Source organism: Grus americana, chromosome Z (assembly GCF_028858705.1).
Source record: "Grus americana isolate bGruAme1 chromosome Z, bGruAme1.mat, whole genome shotgun sequence".
Taxonomy (NCBI): domain Eukaryota; kingdom Metazoa; phylum Chordata; class Aves; order Gruiformes; family Gruidae; genus Grus; species Grus americana.
The window spans coordinates 9830382-9850007 of record NC_072891.1 but is presented as its reverse complement, the minus strand read 5'-3'; the positions used below and the strand labels follow the sequence as shown (position 1 = coordinate 9850007).

The following is a 19626-nucleotide window of genomic DNA, read 5'->3' as shown; positions in this document are numbered from 1 at the left end:
GAATGAGAGTTTTGGAAAAGACTTCAAAAAGGTCTTGTTAGCTCTGGAGCTTTTTTGGTACTTTTATTTATTAATCAGTGGTTTGCTATACTGGTCTTGACCAAAATTTCCCATCTTCCTACTTCCTGTTTGACAGAAGTCGTCTGCTTCTTTCATGCAGATTGTCATCTTCCAAGGTATGGTTTATAAAGTGAGAGAATCTTACATTACGTACTACATTTCATCCCGAAAATACTGAGTTACAAAACTCCGTTCTACCCTGAGCTGTGTAGAAAGCACAGAAACCTGGAAAAGGGAGACTATACAGACCATGCTTATATCTCATTTATCATCTTGTTTTGATGGTGGAGCTGTTGCTGTGCATAGTTCCACAGCTTCATTTTGACATGTGTTATGGTACCAGCTTACCTTTGAGAATTTTTTGTGTGCCGTCTATCATACCTGTGGGTGATACAAAAAAAGCACAGACTAGCTTTTCAGATTTTCCTCTTCATCCCATGAATATTTGTCTGGCAGTATGTACATAGGTTTGGTTAACAGCTTGAGGTACCTTCTGTTAAAATGTTCTTCACTGATGTGATCAAGCTTCCGCCTTTTTTTTTTTTTGAGTGAAAAATGTGCTGTAATTTTTATATTTTTCTTAAAGAAGTTCCATCATCTAGCTGCTAAGAAAAAAATCATTTTCAGGTGTTTTTAGCATGGGAAATGGAAATTATTCAACCATATGTTTAGTTGAAGTTAAATTCAGTTAAGTTAAAGACATTTTCATTCTCTTCTTAAGCTGAAGGAGGGTCAATTAAGCTGAAGGAGGGTTGATTTAGATTAGATGTTAGAAAGAAATTCTTTACTGTTAGAGTGGTGAGGCACTGGAACAGGTTGCCCAGAGAGGTTGTGGAGGCCCCATCCCTGGACATATTTAAGACCAGGCTGGATGGGGCTTTGGGCAACGTGGTCTAGTGGAGGGTGTTCCTGCCCGCAGCAGGGGGTTGGAACTAGATGATCTTTGAGGTCCCTTCCAACCCAAACCATTCTATGATTCATTTGTATGCCTGTAAATAGCGTATGTTTGGGAAGGAAACTGTGAAATCAAATGTCCCCTTGAACAGCTCCAAAGTCTAATTTGTATTGTGAATTTGCCACCTTCCTCCTCCTGCTCCCCCCTCCCCGAGGAAAATACACTGAAGTTAAAATAAGACTGTACTGAAGGTCAGGTGTGTATAACATAAGTCTGTATAAAATCATCACCTCTTTCAAAAGCGAGATAGTTCTTTAATTGTTTCAAATCACTGTTCAAGAAGCAATTAGCTCAGAATGGAAGGAGCCAGTTCCTCTCTGCGTGTAGATCAGCTGCCCCACTGCTAATGAGGGGAGGGAAGCCCAATGTTTGCTTTGTATGCGCAGAGGTGGTTCTGTGCTGTATTGTGTTAACTTGGCCAAACTGCAAGGCATTTGGTAGCATTCTTGTACCTCGTGTTAAGCATGGTATGTGCTCGGGGAGGTTTGTAATATTTATAGGTCTGTAAAAGTCTAAACTGAAAACAAATAAGGCAGATTAAGTGGAATTATTTACACCTTGGACAGAATAGCATAGCTATTATTGCTGCTTTCATCTTGGGATTCTTATTTTGTGCTTATCGCTAGAACTGGAAAACTGAGTCACCAATAACAGAGGTTTTTAATAAAGTTTTAGAATTTAGATCTGTTTTTTGCTTGGAAACACCCAACATAGGTAATGTCAGTAACCTCCCTGACACAAGGGGAGGTTTGCCGTTGCAAACACGAACGGCAGTATGCCCTCTGGTGGGCATGGATAGCAAATACTGCAGCTCTCAGAGGCACAAAGGAATGCAGTAAAGGAACTGCAGTACTGGAGGACGTTAAAGGTTTGTTTCGAGTAGTAAGTACGAAGGTAGCAAATAAGTGATTAAAATCAAATAATAGTAACGTGTGAAAGGGTATGTACCTTTCTGTGTATCCTTTGAAATAAGGATTTATCATCTTCTAATGATACATTGCATACCTTTTTTTTTTTTTACTGTTTTGTTTGCTTTGGTCAAAAACACTGAAGTGGAATGTGTTTTTCTTACTCTTTATTTTAGGATCCTAGTATAATAAAGTTCGAACTTGGATTTAGATATGGCTGCACTAGATTTCCAAGTCATGAGAACATACTGTCCTTTATCTAGTATGAATCAATGAATAGTGTATGTCTTAAAACTTTACCCAGCATGGTTAGTATTGACGCTAGCAGCTTGCATTTGAATTACAAGTCTCTTAAAAGAATTTCCCACAATTTGGTAATTTGTTTCACTGAACTGTACTTACATTTTAAAAAATAGGTATTTTATTTCCAGCTGGAATTTGTCTGCTTTCAACTTATAATTATTAGGTCTTGAAATGCTTTTAATATTTTATGAAGTATTTGTTCTCCTTTAAAGAGTACTTTCTAAAATGTTACTTTAAATTTTTCAGGTCACTAATGAAGGAGGAATCAAGAGTGCTTCTTTAAAGGATTTGTGTCCTGAGGACAAGAGACGCATTGCAAACTTAATTAAAGAACTTGCCAGGTGAGTATAAGTATCACCTGAAAATGCATTATGTTTAAGGAGAGTCATGCCTCTAATTAACATCAAGCAATGTAGAATTGCATTATGGAATTGAATATTTGCATAAGGTAATTTTTCTTGCTGGAAGAGGTATAAACAGCAGCCCGATCGGTTTTTCCTTGCTTCCTGACTCAAAATCCCCTAAATGTATTGAAAACGAGCCAAAGTTGTGACCTGCAGAAGTTCATCCATATAAACCTAGGGCTATGGTTTTGTTTGCTGCTTGTATCATGTGCTTTAAATATAAATACACATTGTCTTTTGGAAATGACAGACTTTGTTGATATGAAACTTTGTAGCGCGTATTTGTCAGGGGTAAACTTTTATATGGAATGCCACATTAAAGGTAGATTGTTGATCTTGTGGCTAAAACATGTTAATCAGTATTTACCCATGTTTGCACATGTAGAGCAATAAAGAGGCCAGTGTAACTTTAACTTACCAAGCCATGCTTGTATTTTGCTTTAATTTCTTCAAGTTCTTCCTATTCTTTGAAAGGAGAAGCTGAAATAGTGCAGTATCTCACCTTTAGCTAAAGTTTTTTTTCTGAGTTTCATTCCAGTGCTAGTTGCATTCATGAAGATAAATGATGTGAAAAACAGGTTGAATGTGAGCAACGAGATTTTTCTCCTCCTCTGCATCCCTAACACTTCAGAATCTCTGGGAACCTTCTTACATAATGGCTGTAAAATTGACAAGGAGCACATGGGACCTTGTCAGGCTTTCACACGACATCAGAGAGGAAAGTCTGGTGAGATGATCTCAGATCCTTTGGGCTAAAAGTTAGTGTCCAAATTAAGAATTTTTAAAGGCAAAGTTTTTCTAGAACAAAATGCAAGTTCTCAGGTATTAATGAAATGCTTTTTGCCATAGATTTCATATGTCTGTGCAATAATTGGCAAGCATTACTGTCCTTTTTATATACAAAAATTTGGGCAGAGAAGTTAAGTTCCTTGCTCAAGGTCATGCAATAAGTCTCTGGTGCAGCTAGGAGTATTTTCTCTCTGATTATCCTCATACAGTGGACCATTTTGCCTGCTAATAATTTGTACCAATATAGGATTTCTTGCTACACAGTTTTCCAGTAATTTCTGAAGTTCTTCATGCTTGCAACTCCATTTTATCCTACCTCATGTGTTAGAAAATGTCTAGTTAAGGCTGTTGTAACCAGGCTTCCCAGCAATCTACTCGTTACAAATTGTCAGATGCTGGAGCTATTCGGACACTGTTGCCACTGTAGATATATAGAGGTATGTTCTAATATTAAAAAACCTCTTTTATTACATTGTTCTTCATAATACATGGCTCCCTTGTGAATAGTAGTACACTAACTCATTTGAGCATGGGATTCTTCTTAAATCTCAGATGCTGTGATTTTTCCCAGAGGACAGTTTGATATTTCTGCCTGACATTTCTTTGAAGAGAAATAGAAGGTGCAGCAACATTAATTTTGAAAAGTAAAATTAGTGGAACACTATTATTTTATACTTAGTTCTCTTTTATTTTTAAACCTAATCATATTTTTATTGGATGTAATTAAAAGTCCTTTGCAGAGTAATAGGGAAGTTGAACTTTAATTCCGCTCGCCTCGTCACTTTTTTAAAATGCCCCATAATTTTCATCCCTAGTTGAGCAATGATGGAAGGTTTTTACATGCAGTAGAACATTCTTTGCTATTTTAGAGAAGAAAAAGAACCAGCAGAATGCTGAAAGTTTTCCAGGAAGACTGTCCTGCAGTAAATACTTGGAATAATAAAGATCTCACTTGATCAGAGCTATACTTCACTGTTACTTATTTTGCTACTATTTATGAATGAAAATGATGGTAGTTGGGACTAATTCCTGCATATTTATTGTAGGACGGTGGACAGAAATAGATTGGTCAATAACGGTCTGCATGAAGGCAGTTTTAAAGTGGTAAAAATCTGTCTGTGTGGAAACCAGTAACAAAATATGATTAACTCCTGGGGCTTGAATTTCAACCAAGTCTTGCTTTAGCAGTTCAGGATGTTGGTCTTTCCCCTGACTTCAGTGACAGTTGAAGGAGAGCTAACCTACTTTTCTTTCGCTTCCTATTTTTTCTTCTCTTCCTGCAACTCTCATTCCCGCAGTTTTGAACATTGGGAAGGTGTGTGCCTGTGCATTGGCTGATATGCTGCAGTGTCAGGCTTTGTCTTGGTGTGAATAAATTCTAACACTGGCTATATTATTATTCTTTCCTTTGGAGAAAAAAAAAAAAAAAAACAAACCCACCACAGTTACTGGGCTGTAATGCTCTGCTGCTGGGGATTCCAGTGGCTGACATCACATTAGCTCTTAGGGACTTCATGAAATTGAATTTTGAGACAGGGTCAAAGGGAAGGACTCAGCTGTATCCTTTCTAATCCTCCTTTCTAGGCTAAATAATCTTAGTTTTTGCTCTGTGCAGACCGGTAAATCTAACCATTATTTTGCCTTTCTTTGAATATATGCAGTCTGACTTCCCTCTTAAGCTGAGAAGAGAAAGGCAAACTGGGTCCAAAGTTTAAAAGACTCAAATGTCGTAAATTTGAACTTTTTTTTCTTGTGTCAGCAGATTGTTTTCAAATTGTTCTTGTAGGGGAATTTCTGAGTAGAATGAATTGTGCCCATGTAGGGCAAAGTGCTTTGAGTAAATGGGAAATTCTCTAGTGTGATCAGCCATTACTTTCAAAAACAACCAGTATGGCACCTTTTTGTTTTCAGCAACGTGCTGCTGGTGTGGTGGTAAAAGTGGCAGGCACAGTAAGAGCAAATTTTAGGTATCCCTACAAGCAGAGTCCTTTTAAGAGGCAAAAAAGACTTCCTCTGAGCTTTCATTACTGCAGGCTACTCCTGAAGCAGTCATCAGCTTATATAATGAAATGAGCAGTGACATGGTGAAGACACTGAAAGATTCTTACCCTCGTACTTTGCGCCAATGTCAGGACACATTAGCCTCTTCCAAGAGGGAGCAGCGCAAGGTCCCCTGGGACCTAGCCAGTAGACTGTTGAGCATTAAGGACTTGCTAGACATCATACCAAGAAGGGTTATAGAGTATTCTGGAGTGAAATGTTTTAAGTGATATGCAGATTTTGAGAGCTCTCTCTGTCTTGCCATTTGGCTGAATGGAGAGGGTCATAACTTCCTTTGCAGAGACAGTGACTGTGTATGTGCTTGCAAGCATTCACCTTGCTCCTAGCTGATATATAGCAGGAGCCAGAAAGTCACAGTACTATGGCTATGACACATACATCATAGATACTTCTCCTCTGCCTGTACAGCTCACATACGCAATTTGCTTTTGAATGAACAGAGGCATTGACCAAGTGATGTAGAATGGTTCATGAAAGTTTAATTTTTGCTTTTAGTGGTGAGAATTGGTATCTAACAACTTTGTATTCTTTCTTCAGATAAGATAAACATAGAGAAAGCTGGCTCCCTGTTGCCTTTGCAAACAAATCTTCAAAAGCAATTTAGGTAGAAAGGTATCATAACGCCCTTATCCACCCAAGGGAGGGAGTGATTGCCCTTTTCAAATGAGATACAAGATGGTTTTTGCTATCACATTAGTGTCTTTCTGGCAAAGACCACTGGCATGCCCAGAATGACTTGTACCTGACAGTTAGAAGAACAGCCTTCAGACAGCACTTTGTCCCCTATTGAGAAAATGCTTCCTCCTTTCCAAGACCTTGGATTCCTGAACCCTTTGCAGGGTGCTGGCAGTCCGGGATGCTAGTCTTTTCTACTGGCATTGCTTTATGTGGACTTTTTATCCTGATATGAAGATAAAATTGACCAACTAAAATTGAAATTTTCCAACAAAAGGTGAAAATGGGAAATGCAAACAGAAGGTTAATTTGGTTACAAAACTGGAAACCATTACAAAGGAGGACAGTAAAACTGTTGTAGTGTATATCTGCTGTTTCAGTGTTTTTCTTCCTGCACTTAAGATCTTTGAGGGACAACTTGCCTGTGGAAGCCCAAATTACAAATCTGCAGTGTTTGGCCTCTTGGGTTGCCTTCTCTCCTGGGTTACACTACCTCATATTTAACCAAATTGTTATCTGGCTTTAACTTTAATGTCAAGATAATTTCTTCTTTTTTTTAAGGTTTTTTTTTTTTGTGTGTGTGTTACTTTAGGAGCAATATTGTGCTGCAGTTCTCTTAATTGGTCAGGCAGTGAGACTGCAAATGAGATATCCCTAAGCTTGTCTGGAAATTACTTCTTGTTGATAGGTAAAGCATGCCTAGGATTATTGTGTCACCAATCACACTTAACCTTTTGTGCTTAAAAAGTAATTTGTAGCTATAAATTCATGCTGTGAGATCCAGTTTTGTACTATTTTATCATAAAATTAATCCATTGTTCAGCAATTTCAATTATGTTTTGGGATCATTTTTTGGGGGGGGGGGGGTGTGCTTTTTTTTTTTTAAAGTTATACAAACTGCCCATGATACTTGAGTAAAATGTATCAGATTAGTGAACACTGTCCTTAGACAAAAAATACTGCCATTCTGTTTTCCTGCAATGCTGGTATTAAAAGTCACTTTGCTCAGTTCTGCTAGGGGCATTTGATCAGCTCTGGCACAAAAACTTTGTGTTTTATCTTTTTGAAGGGCATCTTTCACTTGGAATACCAGGCTTCATTCTCTGGATCCTGCATGTGCGGGGCTCTGCATGATACCCTTATCTTGGTCCTTGCTCCATTTTTCTTCCCCCTGTGGTGTTGCCTGTTCCAGATGCCATGCTTTTCTTGAAGTGTAATACTTGTGGGTTTTGAGAATGGACACCAAAATATTTTCATCTTTGCTAGCTAGTTGGCAGACTAATATCAGGTGAGTGTTCCCTAAAAGATAATGTTCCCAACAGGTATGGGACTTGATCAATTAAGTTTCCAGTGTCTATGTTTCTGCTTTTTGTTTATTTTGTTTTCTGTCTGAACTTGCTCAGCAAGTTCTCAACGGTTCTAAGTGCATTCAAATTTCTCTTGGTAAAAGCTAATTTTTTTCTAATGTTTTAAAAAAATATAAAAATATAAACCCCACTTTTTTATTTGCTTTTTTAGCTATTATTTTCTTTTGTAAAGATCGTAAGTGCCTTCAGTCAGGAAGAGTTCTTTTGAGTTTTGTCCCTAGTGTAGTGTTGATGTGAGTATTGTCATGGCTTTTTCTTTTGCACGCCCGTTTTTCATTAGAGAAATAAAACTTGAAGTGCTGTTGACCTGTTGATGTGGTTTAGCCCCAGCCGGCAGCTGAGCGCCACGTGCAGCTTGCTCACCCCTCCCCTGGCGGGAACAGAAAAACAGTGGCAAAGCCTCGAGGGTTGGAATAAGGGCAGTTTTCTGGGACAGCAAGGGAAAGGGAAACAATCAACAACAGTACTGATAACAGATATTCACAGTGGGTGATAACAGAGAACAATTTACCGATCCAACCACCGACCAACCAGATGCTCAGCCCCTCCTGGAACTGAACTGCGTGGAAACTGCCCTGCTCTCCTGCCTGACTAGCCCCTTTTTATGGTGAGCATGAGGTCACATGGTATGGAATAGCTCCCAGCCAGATTGGGTCACCTGTGCTGGTTCTTTGTGAAATTAACTCTGTCCTTGCCAGAACCAGGACACCTGTGCAGTGCTTCAAAAATTCCACCTGAAGAGCATCAATCCAGCTTATTCAGTGGACTGAGTCTGTGTCATCAGCAAACTTGTTGATCAATTCCTTCTTCAGATCAAACAATCAGAACTACTAGCATCAGCCGTGGACTTGGGAGCATACCATAGTAATTGGAGCTGTTGAATTAAGAATTAATTTTAACCCTAAGGCTGATGTCCTTAGGAGGTTTTTTTGTGAATATGTCTACATTATGAATATTTCTTTTCCTACAGAGGCTCCGGCAAAATGAAATTCAAATCTTTATTTAGATGCATCTAGAATTACATAAGCTTTGAAGTGCTGAATTTATAACACATCTTGAACAAAGATGGTGTGTGTCCTATGACACGAGATAGGTGAATGTAAATTGCATGCAAGAAAATGTTGCAGACACTGAACAGCAAAAATACTTCTACTGTTTTGTCATCGTTTCTCTCAGCTGTCAGTCCTCTGTTTGTTCCTGGAAACAACAATAATGAAGCTGGACACCAGTGTGTTGCCCAATGGAGCAGTTGTGCCCTTTATAGTTGCGGTGCCTTCATTCTTTCACTGCTCTTTCTGACTGCAGATGGATGGAAAGTGGGTGAAAATCCTTCTGAGGAGCATTATGGGCCTTGTAATGTTTCTGTTTGGCATCAGTGAAGTCCTTTGTAGTTCTGCTAAAAATTGTCTGTTCTTTACTGCCAGAAGGCAAAGAAATAAGTATATATATAAAAAAAACTCACTAAGCTATATAAAGGATGTGACATAAATCCAGCATAATCTGATGACATTCTTGTATTCCTTTTCTCTAACTTCCTTTTGCCACCTCCTGTGAGTCTTCTATATCTCGCCTGCCCTTTATGGGCTGTCTCCTGCTTTGTGATACATAAACACATACTGCCACATTTCTTCTAAGATCACTTACTGTTCTCAGTTATTTACTGCATGAGATATGTGGCACAATATATTCATGTGTCTGGGAGTATGACAGCTTGCTGTGATCTGTGTTAAATACAAACACAGCACGTGAATGTGATGCAGACTGATAGAAGCCTCAAACCACAGAATCTAGAGATGGGTAAAACCTGTTAGGTTTAGTCTAATTTCTCTCGTGCTCTGTTCCTTCTTACCTTACCTTATTGTATTTTCTTACACTGTTGTTTGATTTTAATATTCTTAGATGCCAGCATGACCCAGTATTTCACTCGTCCCAAACCTTTTTCTAATGCACCATCATTCCTGCAGTTAGTAAGCAAGCTTCCTTCCTTATATAGTGCCCTGGAGATGATACTCTCTTTCCCTTCTGATCTTTCCCCTGTTCTTGTTTCCTTCCTGCCTTTCATCTACATAGAATCATAGAATGGTTTTGGCTGGAAGGAACCTCAAAGATCGTCTAGTTCCAACCCCCCTGCCATGGGCAGGGACATCCTCCACCAGACCAGGTTGCCCAAAGTCCCATTCAACCTGGCCTTCAGCAATTCCAGGGAGGGGGCATCCACAGCTTCTCTGGACAACCTCTTCCAGTGCCTCACCACTCTCACAGTAAAGAATTTCTTCCTAATATCTAATCTAAATTTTCCCTCCTTCAGCTTAAACCCATTACCCCTTGTCCTATCACTACACTCCCTGATAAACAGTCCTTCTCCATCTGTGGGCCCCCGTCAGGTACTGGAAGGTTGCTATAAGGTCTCCTTGGCGCCTTCTCTTCTCCAGGCTGAACAATCCCAACTCTCTCAGCCTGTCTTCACAGGAGAGGTGCTCCAGCCCTCTCATCATCTTCATGGCCCTCCTCTGGACTCTCTCCAACAGCTCCATGTCTTTCTTGTACTGGGAACCCCAGAGCTGGACGCATTACTCCAGGTGGGGTCTCACGAGAGCAGAGTAGAGGGGCAGGATCACGTCCCTTGCCCTGCTGGTCACGCTGCTTTTGATGCAGCCCAGGATACAGTTGGCTTTCTGGGCTGAAAGTGCACACTGCTGGGTCATGTTGAGCTTCTCATCAACCAACACCCCCAAGTCCTTCTCCTCAGGGCTGCTTTCAATCCATTCTCTGCCAGGCCTGTAGTTGTGCTTGGGATTGCACCGACCCACATGCAGGACCTTGCACTTGGCCTTGTTGAACTTCATGCAGTTCGCGCAGGCCCACCTCTCAAGCCTGTCAAGGTTCCTCTGGATGGCATTCCTTCCCTCCAGCGTGTCGACCACACCACACAGCTTGGTGGTGTCAGTGAATTTGCTGAGAGTGCCCTTGATCCCACTGTCCGTGTCACTGACAAAGATGTTAAATGGCGCCGGTCCCAATACTGACCCCTGAAGAATGCCACTCGTCTCCACTTGGACATTGAGCCGTTGACCACAACTCTTTGAGTGTGACTGTCTAGCCCATTCATTATCCACTGAGTGGTCCATCCATTGAATCCATGCCTCTTCAATTTAGAGACAAGGATGTTGTGCAGGACAGCGTCAAATGCTTTGCACAAGTCCAGGCAGATGACATGTTTTGCTCCTCTCTTGTCCACTAATAGTGTAACCTCGTCATACAAGGCCATCAAGTTTGTCAGGCACGATTTGCCCTTAGTGAAGCCGTGTTGGCTGCCACCAATTACCTCCTTATTTTCCATGTGCCTGAGAATAGTTTCCAGGAGGATCTTCTCCATGATCTTGCCAGGCAAGAACGTGAGACTGACCGGCCTGTAGTTCCCTAGGTCTTCCTTTTTTCCCTTCTTAAAAATGGTGTTTACGTTTCCCGTTTTCCAGGGAGTGGGAACTTCGCCGGACTTCTCAAATGTGATGGTGAGTGGCTTAGCCACTTCATCCGCCAGTTTGCTCAGGACCCACGGATGCATCTAAGCAGGTCCCATGGACTTGTGCACCTTCAGGTTCCTTAGATGTCTCGAACCTGATCTTCTCCTACAGTGGGCGGTTCTTCATTCTCCCAGTCCCTGCCTTTTCTTCTCCATATCCTGGGTAACCAGGTTGCGTGTTTCATTCCAAAGGGGACCCACATTTTCCCTTGTCCTCCTTTTATCACTGACATATCTATAGAAACTTTTCTTGTTTTCCTTGACATCCCTGGCCAGACTTAATTCTGTCAGGGCTTTGGCTTTCCTAACCTGATCCCTGGCTTCTCAGACAGTTTCTCTGTATTCTTCCCAGGCTACCTGCCCTTGCTTCCACCCTCTGTAGGCTTCCTTTTTTTGTTTGACTTTGCCCATGAGCTCCTTGTTCATCCATGCAGGCCTTCTTCTTTGTTGGGATGCATCGCTCCTGAGCTTGGAGGAGGTGACCCTTGAATATCAGCCAGCTGTCTTGGGCCCCTCTTTCCTCCAGGACTTTGTCCCATGGTATTCTACCAAGCAGATCCCTGAAGAGGCTAAAATCTGCTCTCTGGAAATCCAGGGTAGTGAGCTTGTTGTGTGCCCTCCTTACTGTCCTGAGAATCTTGAACTCCACCATTTCATGGTTACTGCAGCCAAGGCTGGTCTTGAGCTTGACATCCTGTACCAGGCCCTCCTTATTGGTGACAATAAGGTCCAGCATGGCACCTCTCCTCGTGGGCTCCTCTATCACTTGGAGGAGAAACTTGTCATCAACACATTCCAGGAACTTCCTGGATTGCTTGTGCCCTGCTGCATTGTCCCTCCAACAGATGTCGGGGTGGATGAAGTCTCCCATAAGGACCAGGGCTTGTGAATGTGAGGCTGCTCCTATCTGCCTATAGAGGGCCTGATCTGCTCGGTCTTCCTGGTCAGGTGGCCTGTAGCAGACCCCTGCTATGATGTCCCCTGCCCCAGCGCTTCTTGTAATCCTGACCCATAAGCTCTTGGTCGGCTCCTCGTCCATCCCCAGGTGGACCCCCATGCACTCCAGCTGGTCATTGACATAGAGGGTGACATCCCCTCCTTGTCTGCCCTGCCTGTCCTTCCTAAAGAGCCTGTACCCTTCCATCCCAACACTCCAGTCATAGGAGCTGTCCCACCACGTCTCTGTAATGCCAATAAGGTCATAGCCTTGCAGGCACACACATGTCTCCAACTCCTCTTGTTTATTCCCCATGCTATGTGCGTTCGTGTAGAGGCATTTCAGTTGTGCCGCCGATGAGGCCGACTTACTGGCTGCAGTGGCTGGAATACTTTTGATGTATTCTCCCAGCATTTCCCTGTTGGTTCCTGTTGTGTCTGGAGCCCCTGGCTCATCTCCTCCAGGCTTCGAGTGTGCTGCAGTGTGTCCAGCACATCTCTGAGCAATACACTGAGGGCCCTCGCCAGCACCCCGTCCCACCAGCCTGGGCACATTGTCCCACAACATGCCGCAGGCAAGCCTGATGTAATCCGCCTCCCTCTTCGAGCCTAGTTTAAAGCTCTGTTGATGACCCCCGCTAGTTCCTGGGCAAAGATCCTCTTTCCCCTTTGAGAGAGGTGAATTCCATCAGAGTTCATCAAGCCTGGTGCTGTGTAGGCCATCCCATTATCAAAAAACCCAAAGTTGTGGTGTTGACACCAGCCATGGAGCCATGCATTTACGGACTCTGTCTGCCTGTTCCTCTCAACTGGAAGGAGGGAGGAAAGTCTTACCTGCGCTCCAGATCTCTTCAGTGACTGTCCCAAGACCTTGAAGTCCCTTTAGATTGCTTTTGCATTACGTGTCTCAGCTTTGTCCCCACCCACATGGAGGAGCAGTAGTGGGTAATAGAGGGCCGTACCAGGCTGGGGAGTTTCCTCATGATGTCCTTAACATGGCCCCCAGGGAGGCAGTAGACTTCTCTGAAAGAAGGGTCTGCCCTGCATATTGGTCCCTCTGTACCCCTCAGAAGGGAGTCCCCTACAACTATAACCCTCCTTTTCTTCTTTGTTGGGATGGTCATGATATGACATGCAGGCCTTTCTGGCCTAGGTGCTACCTCTAGTGTAGCATGATTATCATCCATATCCTCCTTTGAGTGGCCTTCCACATCCAGAGCTTGGTACCTGTTGCACAGGGGTACATAGGAAGATGAGGTGGGCGAGGAGGAGAAGGGTTGCCTGCCACGCTGAGCATGGACTTGCTTCCATTTGCTCCTCCATTTGAGGCTGCTGCCTTCTGCCTGGCAAGGGGAGGATACAGGGTCCCCTTCACCTTGGTTTTGGTCTGTTAGTTGTCGCTGTTTCTGTCTCAGGGAGGGCAGAGCTTGACTGCACCAGTCTATCTCTTTCTCAGCCTCTCTGATGCTCCTTAATCTTTCCGCTTCTTCACATAGTTTTGCCACCAGGCTGAGCAGATCATCCGCATGGTCATTGCTATCTTCATTTCTAACTGATGTTTTTTATTCTCTGTACTTTTTTTTCTTTTTCCACCCGAAGAAACAGGAAGCATTCTTGTATCTTTCACTGATTGCATGAAGGAAGGTCATATATGACTATGACTTTCCTTCATGTAATCCATATATGCTGTAGTCACTTAGCTGATTGCTGTAGATTCAGAGAAAACGAACTGGTTGTTGTTAGATGCAAAAGCTTGGGTCTGCAGCCTGCGGCCTATGTACCGTAATTGTAACTGCATCGTGGAGCCAAGGATATATGGTAGATATTTTTCAAAAGTTTGTTGCCTGCTTAACTAAGGAGTACTTAGGTGTTGGGATGGATCCAGAGTTAATACAGCTGGTTCCCTTTGCGTTGTGTATTTTCTGATGTGTGCACACCCCTTTTGACAGCCTTTGAGTGGAGGGAAAGGGACCTAGGAATGCGTTGAACGCTGCCAGGGACAGGATTGTGAATGAGACAATGGGCATATGAATAGTGGAATGTTCTTACGCTAAAGCCATATCTTTGTGTAATTTAGAAACTTTCCAATTAATAGTTTGTTCCAAGCTTTCAAACTGCCCTAATTTACAGGATTTTATTATATGCTATGTGTTTTTCTCCCTCTGGGTTTGTAGAGAAAAGGTGTGAGTTTCTGTATTACTATTTCCAACTCTATGTAGTCTGCTCTAGCTGTTGTGGGAGGGGCTGTGGGTTGACCTTAGAGTTGGGGAATACTGCCCAACTGCCAGGGGTGTGACCCAATTTTGTTATTTATGGCTTTTCCACTGGAATATCAAAACACATCTGTGCCCTCTTAAGAGAAGCGTGATGTCAAGTTGATGGCTCAGTTCCTGAATCAAGTTCTCTGTTAAGAATGTGAATGACTGATGGGATGAGTGGAAGGCTTAGTCCAATGCCTATATATATACATATATAAAAATATAAATAATATCTATTTTATTATTTTATATATTTTTCCTCCCCTTTCCTCTTCCTTTAGGATTGGTCCACTTAAAGGAAGTTAAAATTGAAGTTTTCTGAAAGTTCTACTGCTTTGGTGTCCTGTCACCTGTGTTGTGGCAGCTGTTTCATCATCATAAAAGACTGAACTTTAAGAGCCTTCAGCTACAGAAATTGCCTAAGTGCTAAGCAATAATATTTATTAGTCTAAACTCATTACTTAATATTTTTGTAGAGCTTTTATAGAACCATGATTTCTAAGCTATGGTTTTTAGTATAGTTACAGGATCATCTGTGCATAATGGTTGTCTTGCCTACGTGATACCAGAATAATTGTTTTTACAGCCTGCTCTTGAGGTGCAGAATAAATGATCATTGTAAAGCTTTCTCACATTGTCATCTTTTAATCTTGATCTGATTATTTACACTGAGCAGCACGATACAGGGTGCCATGGCCCAGACAGAAAGGAAAATTTACTCCTGCAGCTTGATATTTTAAAATCCCCGGAAGAAGACAAACTGTTTTGTTTGAAGAAAACTAACAACTAAAATGATTCCTTTCCTGGACTTATATTTGACCAGTAAATGTGAAAAAAGGATTAGTTTATAGATTAAGAAACAGAAAAGGTTTTCAATTTCCTTCCTGTCTGAGCAGCTAAGTTCTCCCATTTGAGTTGTCTGTCTACATGCCCTAGGCTTGTAAGGATCCCAGTGTGTCTTCATTATGGCTGCAGGGAATCAGACTGCACAAATCTATTTGTGGGTTCAGCTCCTTACTTTGTTGTTCCATGCTGCCCATTAATGTGCATGTACTCTACTGAGACCGGTGTCTTTGAAAACATAATGTATTGCATAAAGTCATATGCATCTTCCAATGTAATATAATAAAATAAACATTATGAGGAACTAACCTGTTTAAGGGTGGAGAGGCTGATATTCATTTACCTGGAAAGCGGAGGAGTTGGAAGTGAGGCACTGTGGTAATGGGCATATATTTTATTTCTCTCAAATTCTTTTCAGGGTAAGTGAAGAAAAGGAGGTGACAGAAGAACGGCTGAAAGCTGAACAGGAGTCATTTGAGAAGAAGATCAGACAGCTAGAGGAACAGAATGAACTTATCATCAAGGAAAGGGAAGATATCCTTTTAAAAAAATGTGTGCAGGGGCTCACTGTCTGAAATAAAAAGTGAACTACAGAGAAATAATTGTTCTAATTTATGGCAGAGAATAAATCTGCATGTGCTGCCATTCAGAAGCAATCAGAGAGATGACTTGTCAGCATGTGATGCTGGTTCATTTGAGCTTAAAACTGCCATCCAGCTGTTCCTATGATGTTGTTTTGCTATGAAATAGATATTTGTCAACTAAAAACAACAGTAAGGAATTTATGCATTAAAATATAGTGGTAGATTTTTTTTTTTTTACTTAATCCTGTTAAGTTGTTGTAACTGAGGTCTAAAACTTGCATGGAATTCCAGTGCTTTCTGTGTCCAGAGAAAGACAACTTACACTGAAGACATTTAAACTGTATACATGTACTGGGATGTTTAGCCAGTTCAGACTTTTTTGGCGTAGCTTTGGTTTTTGTTTTTGTTTTTTTTTTTAGTATAAAGTTAGATGATTCTCTCTTCTTACAGACTGTGACTTCCATTTTTGTTAACCTGCATATGTGTAGTCCCAGTCCTGGCATATCACATGCAAAGTCAATGTTGCAGGAATTACAATTTTCCTTCAGTGTGGTGTGGCAGACCTTTACAAAATGCTCTTGTTCATTTCTCTTCCAAATCTTTGATATTCATGCTTTCTTGTTTAATTCCTCAGAAAGCTAACAGTGGACTACAGTGGTATATGGAGGAGACAGTGCTGCAACAACAACAAAAGCAAATAGCATGTGATTCATCAGGAGCTGTATTTCAAGTAGGGAGGATACTAAAGCTATTTTAAAAAGCATTGATTAAACCTAGTGTGCGACACTGTTTTCAGTCCCGAGTCATCTCTTGTTCAAGTAGAAAATGAAGTTAATGACGAAAGCTGTGGAGAAGGGCTACTTAAGATGATGAGGGTCCTGGAGAACCCATTTTCTGAGAAGAGTGTGTAGATTGAGATGGTGGTGACGTGAATATGGGTAAAGACAATGCTGAGACAAAAAAGACTCTTCAAGCTATAGGCCAGGGCTGGAACAGAAATAAATTGAGATAAACAGTCCACAAACTTATACACAAAGTTAGAGGAAGATTCTTGAAAATTCAAGCAATCATATTTCACTGTGTAGCACTGGAAGGCTTAACAAAAAAAAAGCATTTTTATGATGGAGCTTGGTTGGCTTATGAAAGGAATTCAGTGATATGTTGTCTCTGTCAGCAGGGGATTGCCCTTCATGGCCTAGAAGATCCCTTGTAGCACAGTGACACTAATATTGATAGAAAGAATTTGGTCTGTTTGTACTAAATAATATACGCATCAACAAGCTTAGCTGGGCATGGAACTGTTCCTGGAAAATATTAAATCTGATGTATTTAAGAGCCATTAGATGTGACTACAACTCTTTTACACTGATTTTACTGACATCATTATTTTGTGTATTATGTCTTGCGTTTCAGTCAGCCCATAAATGTGGGTGGGATGTATGTTCCAGATTAATTTTTTTTAATTTATGCATGTAAAGCTTTCACTAATTCATCTGAGATTTATTTGGCTATTGGGAAGTAGGCATGCTTACTTGGGTTGGTTTTTTGTTATTTTTTGTTTATTTTTTGTTCTTTCCCCTTCCTAGAAATAGATTGCACAAGCATGAATACTTTTTTCAGAAATGAGGTAGACATGCAAGAGGTTAATGTATGCAATTTTACACTTCATAAAACTCTGTAAAACCTAGAAGTATACAACAAGGTTATAATTTAAAACAATACAATTTTAACTACTGCAATACTTGCCTATCATACATGAATGATTCAAAATCCTCAGTGTACCTCTGATCACTTAATTTTTTATCTCAAAGCTTGCCGCAGAGACAAGAAATGGTAGAAATTACTTGCCAAAGTTGAATACAGATTCTGGCTATTTTCAAGTACAGCAGCTTGAGATTCTTGAAGTTCTTCTGAAATGTTCACTTGCAAATAAGAGATCAGGGATATAATAAGAAAAAAACTTAAAGTCTGGTAAAATCAATTTTACTTACCTTTTTTCTTTTTCCTCTCCCAAAGCTAATTTACTCTCTATAAAATTACCTTATCTAGCCCAGTATTTAAAATTACCATACAATAATAAATCAGTGGTTCTGATATAACTGTAGCTATCTAGTGAAGTGTAATTTCAACTTGGTAAATGTTTAATTTGAATAGCATGGGAAGTGTGTGTTTTTCAGCAGGATGTCTTTTTTTTTTTTCTTATTAAGAATCTTGCAGCAGAGATATGCTTTCTGTGCTTGAAATCCCTACTTTGAAAGCAGATTTTCCTCATTTTGTTGGGATTTTTTTTTTTTTTTTTGGAGAAGCTATGTGGACCTTTGTATTTGAATTCATTGCTGATGAACTCTGATGAAAACTTTGGGGACTAGGGAAGTAGGTGTATGTAGTGGTCTCACTGCAGAACTGAGTAATTTCACAGTATTGAAAAAACAATAGTATCTGTCTGCAGCCTAAGTTTACATTTGCTTTGGAATTGGTCAGTGCCGTCTGGGTAAGGAACAGCAACTAAAATTTCCTGCAAACTTGAAGTGAATTCTATCCTTCCATTGTGGTTGAAACTTTGAACCATGAGTAGTTTTTACTAGGGCTTGCAGTTCATGGAGGACAATCCTGATGAGGATGTGATGAGCTGTGAATCCTAAGTAGGCCAGCTTGTTGTCAAGGTTGCCAAATACTTAGCACAGATTTAAAGAAAATGAGGGATTTTGAGTAGTTATCTGGTCTACTCCTTTTCCCTGTAGCAGTATCTTTAGACCTGTCATATTATCTTATAATTTGGTCAAAATTAGGTATTTTGGCTTGGTTTTTCATAGAGTTTTCCTACTTCAGACCGACTTCTTTCAAAAGAAACTTGACCTAAAGTGTTTCAGCCAGTTCCGAAACCAAAAGAGGATCAAATCTTTGTTTTATCTATAATAAACTCTTTTAGCCTTTTTTCTAAAAAGTTCTAGTGCTACTGTTCTTTGGAGATGTGATGCTTAGTGGTGTAAGGTAAGCGTGCTGTGATGACATCTTTTGCTGTTCTTACAGCCAAATTGGACCAAACTGGAAAATCCAGTAACAGCTGCTCCCATCCTTTTGATGCCCTCCAAAATGAAATCGTGTTACAGCTATGAGGATGAGAAAGTGGTGGAAAAAAATGATCTTCTGAAAGGGAAGACTGAGCAGGAGGTAGAGGGGAGAACGTAAGTGGAAGCTGTACTGGGGAGGTGAAAACTAGAACCTGGCTGGAAGGAAAGACTTGGAAAAGAAGGTTGGGCTGGATATGGCTGATGTGAAAGCCTGTGACTGACGAGTTCAGAAGTGCTTGGGATAAGCAGAGTCAAGGGAGAGCCAGGATGGAGGCAAGTGGCCTAGGATCAGTCAAATGATTGAGAGCGAGCTGATGAAAGAAGGGATGTGTCTGTTCAGTGTATTCTAGCACCTTCCAAATGTTGAAATAGAATTTGGGACTAAGCTCAAGTGAGAAGGCTCACCATGTGTAACCTACCTCCATGACTTCCTCAACATCTGCTCTTTGTATTTGTCGTCTTTTTGCTTCTGTATTGCCAGATTGTGATGGATACATACTGGGTCACTGAACTGTGCTTCTAGCGGCAGTCTAAATTCTGGCATTGCCTTTGGAGTGTTTGACTTGCAGCTTCAGTGTTCTTGCTTTTATTGTTTCATTTGCGTATTCAGATTAAAGGATGAGCAGGGCACACCATGTTATGCTCTTAGGCTACTTGCACTGTCCCTTCTTCCACTTCCACTTCTATTAGCTTATGGCTTTCTTTTCTATTAGCTTATGACTTTTTTTTTTCTGACATATTTTCAAGCACCTATTATTAATTTATATCCCAAATATGATTTAATTTAAGAAACAGGAAAATACCTTTTGTAAGATGCCCCAGTACTGTCATGATAGATGTCTTAGGGAAAAAAAAATATAATAATGAGATTATTAAGAAACAAATACTA

General features: G+C 40.8%; 1 protein-coding gene across 6 annotated transcripts in view; it reads left to right on the top strand.

Annotated features, from left to right (window-relative positions):
- The window catches only part of KIAA1328 (KIAA1328 ortholog), a 180218-nt gene that overhangs the window by 8475 nt on the left and 152117 nt on the right, over positions 1-19626 (top strand). For 5 of the 6 annotated variants that reach the window (XR_008574656.1, XM_054809792.1, XM_054809789.1 and 2 more), the window contains 2 exons: positions 2473-2567; positions 15501-15616. Coding sequence is in view for 5 of the 6 variants with exons in the window: in XM_054809792.1 (XP_054665767.1) it covers positions 2473-2567; positions 15501-15616 (211 nt within the window). In the remaining variant the exon portion in view is untranslated. Of the gene's footprint in view, positions 1-2472; positions 2568-7224; positions 7444-15500; positions 15617-19626 lie in introns of all 6 variants that reach the window. The other variant, XM_054809794.1, reaches the window with a different exon arrangement.